Raw genomic sequence first — 15,646 nt, 5'->3', positions numbered from 1 at the left:
TGCTTGGCAGATTTTTTTTTTTACATGTTTTGTGATAAAAACTAGAAGAATGAAATAATAAACTACATTTATTAAATATTTCACTTTGTAACTTTTATTTTCATCCAATGAAAGATCACATTAAATGATTTTCATTCACATTTTATATCGACAAGAAGTGAGTTTTCAAAGAGCTTGTTATGTTATAGGCCTATGGCCTGTAGGTCACAGCCATGAACCACGCTTTGCGACTTGCTATTACTGGTCAGATATCAGGTGATAGTAGGGGGAGGAGCTTGCTAATTCTAGAAAGCATTTGATTGGACAGCGATTTCTGTGCAAGTTGAGTCATCAATATTTTCAGTCTTCTTAAAGAGATTAATATATGCTAAAAGGATCAATTGATGCATCCAGTTTTGGGTTTTTTAATGAGTAGACTAGCATAGACAAGATCATAGAAAGTCATTTTTTAATCATTAAAAAAGTTTTACAAGAAAATGTTATAGTGTGTACCTTTATGCACCTCTTTTCCCAATTTTCATTACCATAATGAAAGTGTGTAAAGTAAAAAATGTCAAGAATTAATAAAGTGTTTGTTTAATTCCTTTTGTTTATGCTTATTTAAATGACAAACAAAAAATATTGTTAGAATCTAATTAGAATTTTAATTGAAAATAATAGGAATTTAAAAAAAAAAAAAATGTAAAATACACTGAAAAAAATCGGTGTAGAATCAATTTTCACTCAGAAAATGCTATACAATTTCTGAATTAATTTTCATTAAAATAAAGTCCGGCTTAATTTTCTTTATGCAAAATGCAAATCCGACCTGAACCTGTTTTTGTGAGATGGTTTGCACTCATATTTAACCTTGGCCTAGCTATCAAAAACAAAACACAACGGATAACAAGAAGACACAAAAGAAAGAGGAACTGCAAACTCATGTTACTGTGGGGAGGGACAGACCGGTGTCCATTTCCTTTTAATATTGTAGGGAGGTAATAAAGAGGAGAGAACTGAAACCAGCCCAGCTGACGGTCGGTGAGGCCAGGTAGGAGCAGCCATATGATCCCATCAAACCCAGCCTGCCTTTTACTTGAGCTGCAGCGTCTGTGTTGGAGAGCGCAGAAACCAGAACTCTAAGATGTTCTGTCAGCCCGGCTTAATAAACTGACCCTGACGCTGGAGCATGTCAACATCAGAAACATATACAACTATGTGTTGTACAGAGACATATGCTCCAATTTTATTTTATTTTTTGGATTATCAACACGTTAAAAGACTCTGTTTGTAAAGTTGAACTCAACGATGCATTTCCTCTAAAAGGCTACTGCTGAAATAAAATAAAACATACTGACCCTCAAGTTGTTCCAAACCCGTATGGCTTTCTTTCTTCAGTGAAACACAAAAGAAGACGTTTTGAGGAATGTTTCAACTGTTTCTGTCCATAAAGTGAAAGTCAGTGGGGTCCGAACAACATTCTGCCTTACTGACTTAAAATATCTTCTTTTGGGAACAACACAAGGTTGTTTAAAAGATGACAAACAAGGATTTTGGTCCAGCAAATAAAGCTTCCCTCAACGGGCCGAAGAGAGAAACGAGGGACAAAACGACGTGGGAGCCAGGTTCATCCGGACCACTGCATAGTTCTCATTCCTCACAGATGAGAAGTGAGGTGAGGAAGAAGGGGGAGATCTTTGGGTTAAACACAGGAGTACAGTAGAACAATAGCCCTGCTAGCCAAAACACAGGCCTCCAGTGGAGACCAGAATGCCAGCAGAGCGCTAACAATGCTCAGCAGTCAAAATACTGAAGCCTCTGCTGTAACACAGCAACATGAGGTTGTCTGTGGTGTCTGATGTGAATAGACACTTCAAGTCTAAAGTATATGCTGGTTTTTATGTGTATGATAGGGTATGTGTACAATTCATTGTGTGTTCATTTCACCATTAGCATTAGCAAACCCTACTCTGTACACTCAGTTCACACATGTGCCTTGAGATTTGTGCAGTATTAGTTTTTCCACAAGGTGGCAACACTGGCTCAGACTGTTGTTTCAAAATGATAAAATAAACGAAAGATACAACACCATCGGAAACATCGGAAACGCAACAACAACAACAGACGCTAATGTTGCATGGCTAAAAAATCCATGCAACTCGTTTGAATGAGCACAATTATATTTGTATCAGTCATAACTATGACACTAGACAAGGATGATTCTTTCTAGTGTGCAAATGTCAAGTGGCTGTATTTGTGCAAACTATCAAATGGAGTATACTTGTAAAGCTATGCATTCAACTGTACGCATATGCTAGGTGTTTGCATCAAGTTTTAGTCATGTATGCATCACTATTTCAGTAAAGGCTCGATCACACCAAAAACCATAGCTATATTAGCATCCACACAAACAAATATTACCATTGTGTTTATTATAAGTGCACTGCAGTTTTGTCGTCTGTCGCTTTAAATGCTTGATCTCTTTAAAGTCAGGTTGATTCTGATTGGCGGTGAGTGTTTTCAATGATTCCCAGCTTGAAAAAAAACCATTCTGAAAGTGTTTTCAGCAATATCGTTCGTGTATCGTTATCGTTATAGTTGTGGTGTGGACTTAGTATTAGGATGATTATTAAAAAAATGCATTGTTAAAGTTATCATCCTTACTGTTAATGTCCCTTTGCTCATAATTGGGGATAGGGATTTCCAAACAGAATAAAATTATATGGGTATGAATAATGCAGCAAAGTTATGATTTAAGAACAAGCAGTCAAATTATTTTTGATGATACCGAGACTTATCTATAGTTCAGAGACTTAGGGATGGGCCCTTTTGACTTGGGTCAGGAGGAAACCTACTAGCAATGCTCTAGAAATTACCCAGAACACCCTAGCAGTTGCATAACAACAAACTCAGAACCATTCAGAACAGGTTACCTGCCGTATACTGTAGATCCTGCCAACACCTCTGTATCACACCAGTGAGTTCTGCGTGTCTACCAAACTCAGAAGTTTCTCCAGAAAATGTTAAAATCAAGTTAGTTTTGAAACACTTCCAGAACTGGGCCAACAGAAGGCCGCTGCACTCATAACGGCTGACAAGGAAGAATGGCATCTGCTGAAATAGCAAAAAAAAAAAAAATTACTCTAGAGGATCAATGATGAAGTAGCAGTGAGAAGTTTTTCATAATACCTTCAAGGTCTGACTTTGCGGGTATTACAAAATATACAAATACAGATGGACTCTAGCGGCGAAAACTGATTTTACAGTATTAAAGAAATATATTTGCGAGAACTGATGATTGGAGTACGAAGTGTAAAAGAAATAACAGGATTTCCTAGTCATATGACTGTGGCATTCTTCACAGAATTAACTCAACACAAAATGAAACAGTCACGAGAAAATGGGTGACGGAGGGGTGAGGTGGTAGATGGGAGACATAACTAGATTTTTACATTTTAGTAATGTTAAGTAGTAATGTAATAAGCACTTACTAAGAATAATTATTTATATAACGTTAAAACAATTATGTCAATACATTTGTAATGTATTAAAAAAAAAAAAAACGATCCATTAAATATACAAATAAATACTTAATCACCTTATTAACCTGTATATGGTGCTGATTTAATAGAATCCCTAGTTTTGTGTTCAGGTTATGAAGAAAAAAGACTTCCTGGTCTCTTCAGTCAAGTCGACACCCAATCATGTTGTGTCAATTGCTTTGCTGTTTTGTCAGAGAAAATTCAACGGTGTCAGCAAAGTGTTTTTGGAAGGATATTTGAAAGACTTCCAGTGACAGCATCTCTTGTTTAATAGCGTGCTCTCTTGGCGAGAGCAAAAAAAGGGGCAGTAGCTCTAGAGTGCTGCCAAAAATGGAGAAAAAATAGGCATTTGGGATTTTCCCACCATCATTTAAGGGAGTTCAGTGTTTGGAAAAAATGAGAATGCCATCCTCTGCTATTGAGTTTTTTTCAACAGGCTGAGTCATGTTTTGACAATGCATGCTTTCTTTTTTTTTCATACTAGATGCTCATGAATAATGGGATATTTGGATAATAATAGAAAACAGAGGCATATGCCGTTTAATGTGAGTTGTACAAGCGTAACACATCAGTCGAAATCTTAGCGAATTGGGCGAACCTGTTTGAGGCTTCAGACATGATGCTCTGGTAAACCAAACTTCTGTCAGGCATCTGTTGTGCCTGAGTTTGGCAGACTTGCAGGGATTTGCGCTGGGGGAGACGGGGGTGTGTCTGGCGTGGCCAACCCCTCTAAATCTACTCCCTGTAATTTACTCTGGGCTGTGTTTGCCACATACTTCACTCCTGATTCATTCCCAAACATCTCTCCAGTTAGAAGAAACAACTTTAATTATGTGCAGAATAGCATACTGCCAATCTATCACACTACACATAGGATTTCTGCAGGATGTATATTTTGTATGCATGGAATACTTGATGTACTACATTTGGTAAAATGTGACCCTGAAGCCCAAAAGCAGTCTTAAGTCGCTGGGGTATATTTGTAGCAGTAGCCAAAAAACAAAAAAACATTGTATGGGTCAAAATTATTGAATATTCTTTTATGCCGAAAATCATTAGGATATTAAATAAAGATCATGTTCCATTAAGATATTTTGTAAATTTCCTACTGTAAATATATCAAAACTAAATTTTTGATTAGTATATGCAATGCTAAGAACGTCATTTGGACAACTTTAAAGGTGTATCTCGGCCAAATATTGTCAGATCCTAACAAAGCATACATCAATGGAAAGCTTATTAATTCAGCTGATGTATAAATCTCAATCTTGAAAAACGGACACTTTTGTGTCCAGGGTCACAAATGTGCAGTATACAACAGAGCACTGGAATACTGTCTCCCACAATGCAATGCACTCAGTTTGACCTTCCATTTCCAGTGATGAAAAATCACCCACAATGTAAAAAAATCTCTTCATTGACACAATATATGATCAGGCCACCAAAAGAATACATTTTCTGAAAATGTAGTAGCTATTAGGCCATCCAAAATGCAAGTAAGTTCCTTAAAAAGGAACAGATTTGGAGAAATGTAGCATTTCATCACTTGCTCACCAGTAGATCCTCTGCAGTGAATGGGTGCCGTCAGAATGAGAGTCCAAACAGCTGATTAAAACAATAACTCTCACCACTCCAGTCCATTAATTAACATCTTGTGAAGGACAAAGCTGCATGTTTAAAATGTCTAAATGATGGATTTGTTTCTTAATGTGGTTTACTTGTGGATTATTGTGATGTTTTTATCAGCTGTTTGAACTCTCAAACTGACGGCACCCATTTAATCTGAACTGCTAAGCAAGAGATATAAAGTAATATTTCCCCAAATCTGCTCTGATAAACTAACAAACTAATGAAAAATGCCATTCATCTCTTATAACAGCATAGCACCGACAGAAACAGAAGCCTTTCTCTCTGTGTGTCTTGAGTGGCTATTAATTGTTGAACGAACTGTTAAATAAATGCCTTTCGGTGGGAAACCTGTATAATTTGGACTGCAGAGAAGCATTCGTGCCTTAAACACTAGGTGAAAATGCAGTACTCTTATAAGTGTTCCCAATCCTAACACATAATGAAAACAGCTGATGGTTTTCAACGCTATTTATTTGGCTCATAATATATTAAACAGCTCTACTAACCCACATAAAAGGCAACACACTCGTCCACAAACATCAGCTGTTAATAGAATGTGAAGTGCTTCATCTTTCACCTGAATCTGCAAATGCTGAAAGCAGTCACTTGAGTGTTGTTTAATTTTCCTAAACAAAAAGGAGAGACACACTTAAATGGGTGGAACTATCATTGGGATACTGCCCAATGTGAGTGAGTGAGGATATGCATACGAGAGGAAGATGATGAATGGCAGGAAGCTGGGGATTTTACCAGACGTCAACAACATCTCTTGCTGTAATCCTAGTTGGGACAAATGAGCTGGATGTGACTGTCAACCATGACAAAATGTTCATGTTAACTTGAATTTATGTGATTCCAAATGCAGTGAACCACAAATTAAGATGTTTTGAGAAAAGTTCATGCTGCTCTTTTCCATACAAGCAAAGCAGGGTCTGTCAAGCTGTAAACAGGACAAAACAGCACCATAGAAACACTATAAAAGTAGTCCATGACTCATGTTTGCCAGGTTTTCTGAAGCCATACGATAGATAGATTTTTATGAAAACAGACCAAAATCAAATGGAAGCTCTGTTCCCATGTGTCAATCAAGTATTATACATAAATAAGTCAAATAAAGATTTTGAAATGTCCTTCTACTTAAGTGAGTTACTTGCAATTTCTCTGTATTTATTTGAGAAATTTACAAGGCATTTCATCGTTTTGAAGTAAATCCTACACCAAATTGTATTCAGTGTACAATTTTTGATGTCATATCTGATTTGCTCTTTGATCAGTGTTTATATGTGAGTAAAAGCTTAAATTAAATCGGTTCATCATCTTATATGAAGTGATTGTGTCTCAGAAGACATAGATCAGACGGTTGGATTCATATGGATTACTTTTACAATGTCTTCATAAACTTTTTGAGGTGTGAAAGTATTGGTTTCCTGTGGACTTTCAACTGAGGGACAGAAGTCTCTCCGTTTTTATTAAAAATATGGGTTGAAAATGAAAGAAAGTCCTATGGTTTTAGAACAACGCGACGGTGAATAACTGATGACAGACAGCTGATCATGGCAGGGTTGACATCACTGACACCAAAAATAGATAGTTTACACTATTCTTTTTGAAACTGAACACACTGCTTTCTTTGAATATGCTCCTGAGGAAATGTGATTTGAGAGTTATAGTGTAGGGCAAGATTATAAATATCTTTCTTTCAAGATATTTGTCTGCTCTGCACACAAAGCTACCATTCGGAAGATATTGAATTTGCACAAAAGTCAAATAGAGTTGAGCTTAAAATGGTAGGGTTTTGCTGTATGGAAAAACAGCATCCTTCTTTTCTGTCCTACAGAAGAAAGATAGAAAAGAAATGCTGGGGTGAATAAAACACGACAGAATTTTAATCTTCAAGTACTGTCTGTTAAACAATTTACAGTACGTTAAACGTATTCAAAAGCAGCTCTTTACTGAACATACTGAAGCTCGGGAGCTGGTTTTGCATGCTGCCATTATTCATGGTAACAAAATGAGGAACTCTCTGACAAAAGCCATTGTTGCTCGTCTCCGCATTATTTTTCACCATCAATCATTTTGATGTGTGAGTGCCATCATCTATACGAGACCAAAGACATCCTTTGGATTGAGCAAACTCTAAAAAAAGGTAGCATTTCCCACTAAAAATAAGCTGAACAGTAATGGGTCAAAGGGTCATGCTTGGTTGATGGCAGGGTGAACAAGGCATCTGTTCCAATGATTGCAACAATTTTACTTCTGCAATGCATTTCTGAGCAAAACAGGATATTAAATGAGAACAAAGCTTGATTTTATTCATTGGATGGCGAAAAGAGGCTTTTGTATGACAAACTGTTGAACAATAAATGGTCTTATTACATTGTTTTAAAGGCAAGTTAATACAATTTGACAATGCATTAAAAAAAACAAATGTTGACAACAACGTGATGTTTAAGAGCAGCATTTCACAACAGAGCATCTGAATTGAACAATCTCTCACCTGGTCCAGCAGTTTACAAAAAGAAGTGCAATAAATCAAGAAACAAGGAACTAGTAAAGTACAGTCTTCAGCAACACTGATCAATTTGGCATCTATAAACAGCAACATGCACAATTTTGCAAGAAAATGTGAGTGGTGTTTGTGTGTGCCATGCAAAATCCAAAACTGATAGTGATAATAGTGCAATAAAAGACAAGCATTGCAAGCACTAGTAAGTACATTATTATGAAACCTTGAAAACATGGTGCAGAGGCTCTTCTTAACTTCTGCGTTTTATGCAAGACTCACATTTTCTGAAAACACACTAAAAGCTCTCTACCAAGATTACATAGGGACTAATGAAATAGTTACCTTAGCTAAACATAAAAGACATTCTTCTGACTTTTAGAAACACAAACATGGACAAGCTCAAATGGATGTGATCAAGTGCTGACTGAACATTAGGAAGAACTTCTGGAAATGATGATAACAGCTAGTAAACTTCATATATATTCTCAGAACAAACCCAGGCATTTACAAAGGAAAGAAGCGGTGCAGTATGTGTGGAAACGGAGGGTAGTGTCCATATGGCAGACATGTGAGTGGGTGAAACGTGTCACCGTCCTACTGAAATCCAGATAAAAACACTGGTATATTTGAAATACTCCACAGCTGAAGAACAATGGCACAGCATTTCAATCTGACCGAACATCTTTTAATTGATATACATGTGAAAATGTAAATATATGCACTCTGGGAGGCATACGTTTATTAATAGCAACATTCAACATTTACACAAGATTTTTTATAAAGCCTTAACTAACCATTACGGTCAAATTGTGTGAAGACTGGTTATGTCTCAATGCAAGAGAATGATGGTGACTGTAAAAAGAAACCAGTAAATGTCACATTTAAGGCAAAACTCAGCTTGAGATGAGCTAGCATGAACGCCACGTGCATAATGTTGGTTATGAGTGTCGGATTTGAGCAAAAAAAAATATATATATAGTAATAACTAATTTATAATATTTGTAATTTGTATGTAATAACCAAAAATGTAATCTGGTGTTACCATCAAATATTTTTATTTTTTTTTTAATATTATGAATTATTGATTCATAAATATTATCACAAAATTTAGAGTCACACCAAATGACATTTTACTAATCTAATAAGGTATAAACTGCTGTTCTTTAATTAGTTTCCCAGTAGGTTTCTGCATGCAGGTTGCACCACATGACTTTGATTTGGAAGTTTTCAAATATTAATAAGCAGTGAAGTAGTATGTTGAAATATTATTATTTTTTCTAAATAATAAATAAATAAAAGCCTATAATTATTATTATTATATCAGGACATTGTTATCAACTTGACATTTTAGATGATATAGACCAAAGAAAATGTCATGTTACTGACCTAAAAGACTAAACTCGATTTTTTTTACTTTTCCATCAGTGTGTCGAGGGCCTATGTGATGTGGTAAGGGTTTGTTTCCACCACTCTGTGTGGCTACTGTGACCGCCTCATATAAGGGGTGCAATACATACGCGCTGATTTGGCGTGTGGTGTGAAAAAAGGTTGAACAAGTACCACTTAAAGTTCAAAACACAGGTCAGCTTTAGGATGCGTGTTTACACTTCAAATAAGTGCGCTATCACAAAGCTGCCTTGTCATTTTCACATGCCTCCAATAAAAATAGACCAGCAGCTTTCAGATAAATCTTCATAAGGTCTCTGATCCCTGTGAGGCCAACCATCACATGACAATGTTTTTCTCTGTTGTGCTCTAGGCTTTAATAAAATAACACAAGATCTAGCGGGACAGTCCACCACGTAACCTTCTGTTCTGACATATAACAGGCGATTCTTTGCCTTTAATAAATCACCTTGCCATAAAAGCACTGATCTGGGATCAGTTTGAGGCTTCCATGTCCGAAAGAGTTTGAGTACATGTACAAGGAGAAGCCGATGCCTGATAAGCACTCATTTCCTGCCGTGCTTTGTATGTTCATGGTCTGTAGACTGTGACTCACAGGTGTAGATGCGGTTTTGAATAGCCTGCTCTTATTTGTCATTGAATTAAACTTCCTCATGGTAACAAATAATACCTCAACATTTTTCAAGAGAGGCATGCATCTCTAAGAGATCAGACTTAGCAAAACAGATTCAATTGCATTGAACGAGGAATCCGATATCTAGTAACCGAGCAAATCTTGGTTAAACCAAACAGTTGAAGGTAGCCTTTGACTTTTAGAGCATAGAAAAAATACTATGGAAGTCAATGGCTATCCCCAACTGTTTGGTTACCAGCATTCTTCAAAATATCTTCTTTTGTGCTCAATGGAAGAAAGAAACTCATAGAGATCTGGAACGACATGAGGGTAAGTAAATGATGACAATTTCCATTTTTGGGAACTGCCCCTTTAACTTCTTGTTTAGTGAAGTGAATCTGAGAGTGCTTTGCAATTTAGTATTGATCTAAGCACTGAAGGTCGAAGGTCGTAGAGATACCAAACTTAGTGGGATTATTAGAAATCCCACCTACCTATGACACAAAATGATGCTATGATAAGGCAATGGTTTTGCCAATATGGAAAAAGTTATCAAAAGCTACGTTGAAGTTTTGAGAAGGTATACAGTAATCAAATGCATTGGTCTGGCATTGGGCATTTTAACAAACTGACCTATAACTGCTGAATGCAAAGTCCTAACTTAACAAAATTTGGCATACTCAGACAGCTTGGCAGTCTGAGGACATATGCCAAATTAGGTCAAATTCTACATGTAGGGTGCGCTAAAACTAAATATAGATTATTATTATTATTTTTACCCAACACACTCTCATAAAGAAAGGCTGTTTATTTGCATTGATGGTTCCATGAAGAGCCTTGAACATCCATTGAAATGAACCTTTCTTATAGATTATTAAAATGTTCTTGTGACTAAGAAACTGAACATTTATTTTTGATAAACAAAAATGGGTTTTCTATTGCATGGCTATGAAATCCCCATTTGGGAACCTTTATTTTTAAGAGTGTTCTTAAATACTTTAGAAAATGGGTTTTCGTAATCATTATCATTTATATTTCCCCAATGAACCTTTCAGTGAAAGCTTTATTTTTGAGTGTGTGAGGATGTCATAGAATCATTCTTAGTATTACAAAAAGAGGCTCCCTTCAAAATATCAAACATTTGAATGAGGCGAGACCTCGAGATGAATGTGAAACCATTCATGCAACAGCAATATGAAGGGGTTTCTGTTTTACCGGTATTTTTTTCAGACCTTGTTGTGCAGGAAGTATGGGCAAAAAGCTCATGATGTTTCTCGCCACAATCTAGCAGAAGAACTTCCTCAACATCTCACACGGGTTTGAGGAAAGTCTCCGCTATCATGCTGCTAGTTATACCTGCACCCCACACTGAGCCGAATTATCACAGCTCAGACGTATCAAGAGGAGACAGACAGGATGAAACATTTCCTCCTGAAGACAACATTAGTCTAAAAGTGAAATGTTTTAGATGAATCACCCACATGAGGCAGTAAAATTCCCATCACATGCTTTCCATTTCGGAGCTATAGTGATTGGGTTACAATGCATTATAATGAACTGCAGAAGCGATCATTTCTAATTCATGTGGGACAGAAGGCTGGAGTCTTTTTTTGTGCAACAGTGGAAAAGAAAAGTGCATTATTTGGAGGAATCTAAAAAAAATGCAAAAAAAAAAATATTTCAAACCAAAATCAAAAGAAAGAATAAACTTTATTTTGCAAAAAGCAAATGACTGTACAGAATAATTACTGTTGTAAAAATTGTTGTGATGTGTTAATTATATAGTATACATAATCACTAAAACACACACACTTTCTGTCCTTACAATATTATGCAGGTTTTGTATTACAGGAATATGGATTGAGGGTTAAATGTGCTTAATTGTCATGATGCTAATATGACACTGCAAAATAATCTTAATGATCCTAAAACAGGCTTCATTTACTGTATTTTCAATGTGACAAGTCTTCTTGAGCCTAGGAAATGGGGCATTTCATCATTATTTAAACAAAACCATAACAAACCTGCACAATTCAAGGTACTCTGACTGAATCCTATTTTTACGAACAATCTATATATTTGTATTTCTAATTTAAATTGGAAAAATAATTATCATTTGGAAAACAAATGATAAAGAAATGCATGTTTCATACCAAAATCAAAAAAAGAAGAGGAAGGGGACTTAAAAATGACATTTTGTGAGATCCATGTTTATTACAACGGATTTAAATATGTGAACTGAACAAATTCTAATCAATGCTAAATCATGTTTCCATGCTCAGAAACCACAAATATTGATTGTTTTGAGCACAATAACTGCACCTTTTTTAACTGAGGGCATCAGTTTTTGCTGACGACTTGTCAGGCCAGTTTACAGCCCACAGGGCAACATCTCTCAAGTACACTCAAGGTCAGTTATTTAGGTTAGAGGGCAAGCTTATAGATCACACTTAGAATGAGGATGCAAGTCAGACAGAAATCGGCTAATGTATTTCTAATTACATCACTATATATCACAAAGCCTTGTGCCACATGGCCTCCACTGAAGCTCTGCTATAGCACCAAAACTACATTTTTCAGTGTCGAAAGTAGAATTTTAGCAACTACCTTCCTTTTCTCTCCTTACTTCTGTTTTAAAAATCTGAAAAAGATTTGCATGAAAAGAAAAGAGCTGCATGTCCAACATTTACCAATCATTTCTTTGTATTAAGATTAAAACCAATATTATTTGTAGTCTATATTCACTTATCTAACTAAAACAAGCCCTCAAACACATTAGCTTTGTCTAGCTGTGCTCTGTTCCATTGCATCACCGTTGGCTGATTTCAGGACTCTGTGTTACCAGATGCCTCCGTTATAACTGAAGCAACACAAACTGAAGCCCTCAATACCAGGTGGACACCTTCCACATTTATTAAAAGCTAATGAGAGAGACCAAGGCATCGTGAAAAATGGGCATTCAGTCTTTCAGAAGCAGATTGTAATCCCCACACTGTCTGATGATGGAAATCCCCCCGGGGAGGGTGAAGTGCACAATTATCTAATGCTTCAGCTGCAGCTGCACTTCATATGCATTACTAAGTATACTGTACTACAAAATTAACTGTGAGCAAGATAACAAGCACACTAAAAAGGCTAAAAAGTGTAGTGCTATTATGGGAACCTGCTGCTGATCTTTGTTCTGTGTGGACAACGTGAGAAGCTTTCACGAGCTTAGACACTGAGGCACTTCAGCATGAACCACAACAAATCTGTAACCTGTGCAATTCAAGGTGTGGAATATATCTTTTGATTAAATCATGTGATTCCTTAACAGCTTTATGTTGAGATGGATCTTTTTGATGAATCATTTGAACTGGTTCACTAAACCGGGCCTCTGAAAGATTCTTTCAGGAATCAAAAACTCACCAACTCAGTAAGTGCCATGGCTGTGTCTAAAAATGCTACTTATATATTTATATAGAGCACTATCTCAGGAGACAGTCATTTCTAATGGTGTCTGAAATCATAGTGAATATCATTGAGTGCACTCACATAATCCCATAATGCACCTTAATAACAAGTGTACGGCCGATGTACACACAACAGCTAGCATGCACTGTGTGGTGCCAAATTAACTTATTTGTTACATTAATTATCTGTTACAGTTACTGAGAAAACAAAATCTATTACATTTCCAAAGTAACCTTCCCACTGGATACAGCCCATATCTTTCAGATTCAGAATCGATGATGGGAAGAACAGCTGCTATACAGAAAAATGATAAATAAAACGTACTGGAATATGTTTATGACTTGATGACAGTTTTATCAGAATGCATATGAGCCTGTTTGAACAAATAAAGCATGCAAACTACACCCCTGACGCGCACACAGTCACGTATTGTAATAGCGCATTATATTTCGATACTGAATAACTTTATTATTTTATGAATAAAAATGGTAACAACAGGCTTGCATGTGTCTACAGTGAACACGATAAAAGAGTGAAATACGTCAGGGACCCGCGTGACGTACAGAGTCACTGAACTGATTTATGAAACAAACTGTTCGAACGAGTCGATTCCGCGAAACGAGTCACTAAAAAAGGGACAAGAAAAACAACAAGTGACTAAAATAACATCTCTGTGGCACGCAGTCCGACACCCGGGCACACGAGTGTAAACAATGACAGTTAAGCACCACAAACAACCCCACATATACAGAACACGCAAAATAAACGATAAATACTGTAAACGCGCGACTGCGCACAAAGGGAGCGCGCTGTTTGTGTGGCAACGCGCTGGCCGTGGAAAAGTCGCCAAACGTAATATCGCGATATAAAGAAGAATATCGCGTTAATTCTTGTAAAATCCTCACATAAAACCCACTTCAGAGCGTCGGTGGACGAAAGCGCGAGGAAACGCTGTTTTCTAGACAGATTCGCTTCAGAAACGCCCCTTCACGACATTAACATGGCAGCAGCACATGAGGAGCTCTTATTATTCTCCTAAGTCTTATCACTTCACAAATATATTTACCTCCAATTCATGCCTTGTTTGTACATAGACGAGCAAGATCTGAAAGCAAACGACGAATGGTTATATAACAAAAGCTACAAGCAAAACGAAATTGAATTCTAAAAAACAAACCCACTTCCTTGAATCTAACTTTGATCACGCTATATAAACCGTGCTATACGCCCATATTTTGCATCTCAACAACATTCACCGATTGTAACCCATAAACGACATGCATCATAATTTGAATACAAGCCAAACAATAAAAAATAAAAGACTGTCACTTAATAATATTCCCAATTTGCATTTAAAAATAAAAACAAGCAGCCTGAGGTTGCAACTCCAACATTTTTACGCGTTCACTCCCTCCCCCACTTTTCCTCCCATGCCATTTCTGACGTGCCATAATTATCATTACATACAATAATGCAACCCCTTCAACACAAGAACAACTCAACAAGCGCGTAATAGGAAAATAAGACACTGGAGACTCACATACCCATCCATCGCACAGAGCAGAACAGAGGCGAGGCGAAATAACAATGCAAGCGCAGGAAAATGAAGGAAGGGTGCTGCTGTTGGTACAGTTCGACTGCCCAACACAAATTCACTCTCAGGCACAAAGGCACGCACACACTTCCTGCTCCTGACGCGCGCGCACGCACACACACACACACACACATACATGTACAGACGCTTCTCTGTACAAAATGGCCTCCCTCTTTCACCAGACACACCTTTGAAGAAGCGCGTAATATGTTTTGTTGCTGGACGTTTTGTTGAAAGCACCAATATTGAGTGCGCAATGACGCGCGACAACAATAAGTTACGCGCGCCCGCTATTACCAAGCCCAGCGCGTGGTTTGGGATCATTTGTTTATGGTCTCTGCACTAGGAGCTCTATAGAGGATAATCTTGTTGCTGGAATACATTTATTAATTAAGGTAATGGGCCTTGGGGAAGAGCTTTAAGAGCTTGACACTTGCAATAAACACACAGTCGATACATTCATTCTGCTTTCCGAGGGTCGGACACTTCCTGGAATGAACTCTTTATCGAACATGTGAAGCTTTCTGGTGCATTGAATTATTGATTAATAAATAATGTCCCCGTTTGTTTTAAATGATGACTATTTTTACGCGCGTGTCGTATGAGGGCAGTGGAGATGTTATCCTCTCTGTAGATGAAGCGTGTGAGAACTTGTTACACTTGTTGGACCAGTTGAACCGCAGTCTTGTGCTTACATGGAGTGTGTGTGTGTGTGTGTGTGTGTGTGTGTGTCACATAAAAATACTGTGTGACCGCACATTCGTAGCCTAGATGTGAACTATTCAAGTGCATTGAAAGAATAAATCAGCCCAAATTTTAATGCCGTAGTTCAGGGGTCTCTAAAGTGGGGTCCCACCTTAAAGTGCCGGGGGTCTGTTAAAAGACCTTAAACAAAATAAATGCATTTGATTAAAATTAATAAA

General features: G+C 37.1%; 1 protein-coding gene across 5 annotated transcripts in view; it reads right to left on the bottom strand.

The window, feature by feature from the left end:
• Window positions 1–14,843, bottom strand: part of ptbp3 (polypyrimidine tract binding protein 3) — a 54,097-nt gene extending 39,254 nt beyond the window's left edge. For 2 of the 5 annotated variants that reach the window (XM_026219349.1, XM_026219354.1), the window contains exon 1: window positions 14,670–14,842. In XM_026219349.1, coding sequence (XP_026075134.1) covers window positions 14,670–14,681 — 12 coding nt within the window. In that variant the 5' untranslated portion in view covers window positions 14,682–14,842. Of the gene's footprint in view, window positions 1–14,195; window positions 14,547–14,669 lie in introns of those variants that run through there. The other 3 variants (XM_026219350.1, XM_026219351.1, XM_026219353.1) reach the window with 3 other exon arrangements.
• Between the last annotated feature and the right edge of the window lie 803 nt (window positions 14,844–15,646).

This window comes from Carassius auratus, chromosome 35 (genome assembly GCF_003368295.1).
Source record: "Carassius auratus strain Wakin chromosome 35, ASM336829v1, whole genome shotgun sequence".
Taxonomy (NCBI): Eukaryota; Metazoa; Chordata; class Actinopteri; order Cypriniformes; family Cyprinidae; genus Carassius; species Carassius auratus.
This window is presented reverse-complemented; position numbering and strand designations above follow the sequence as displayed.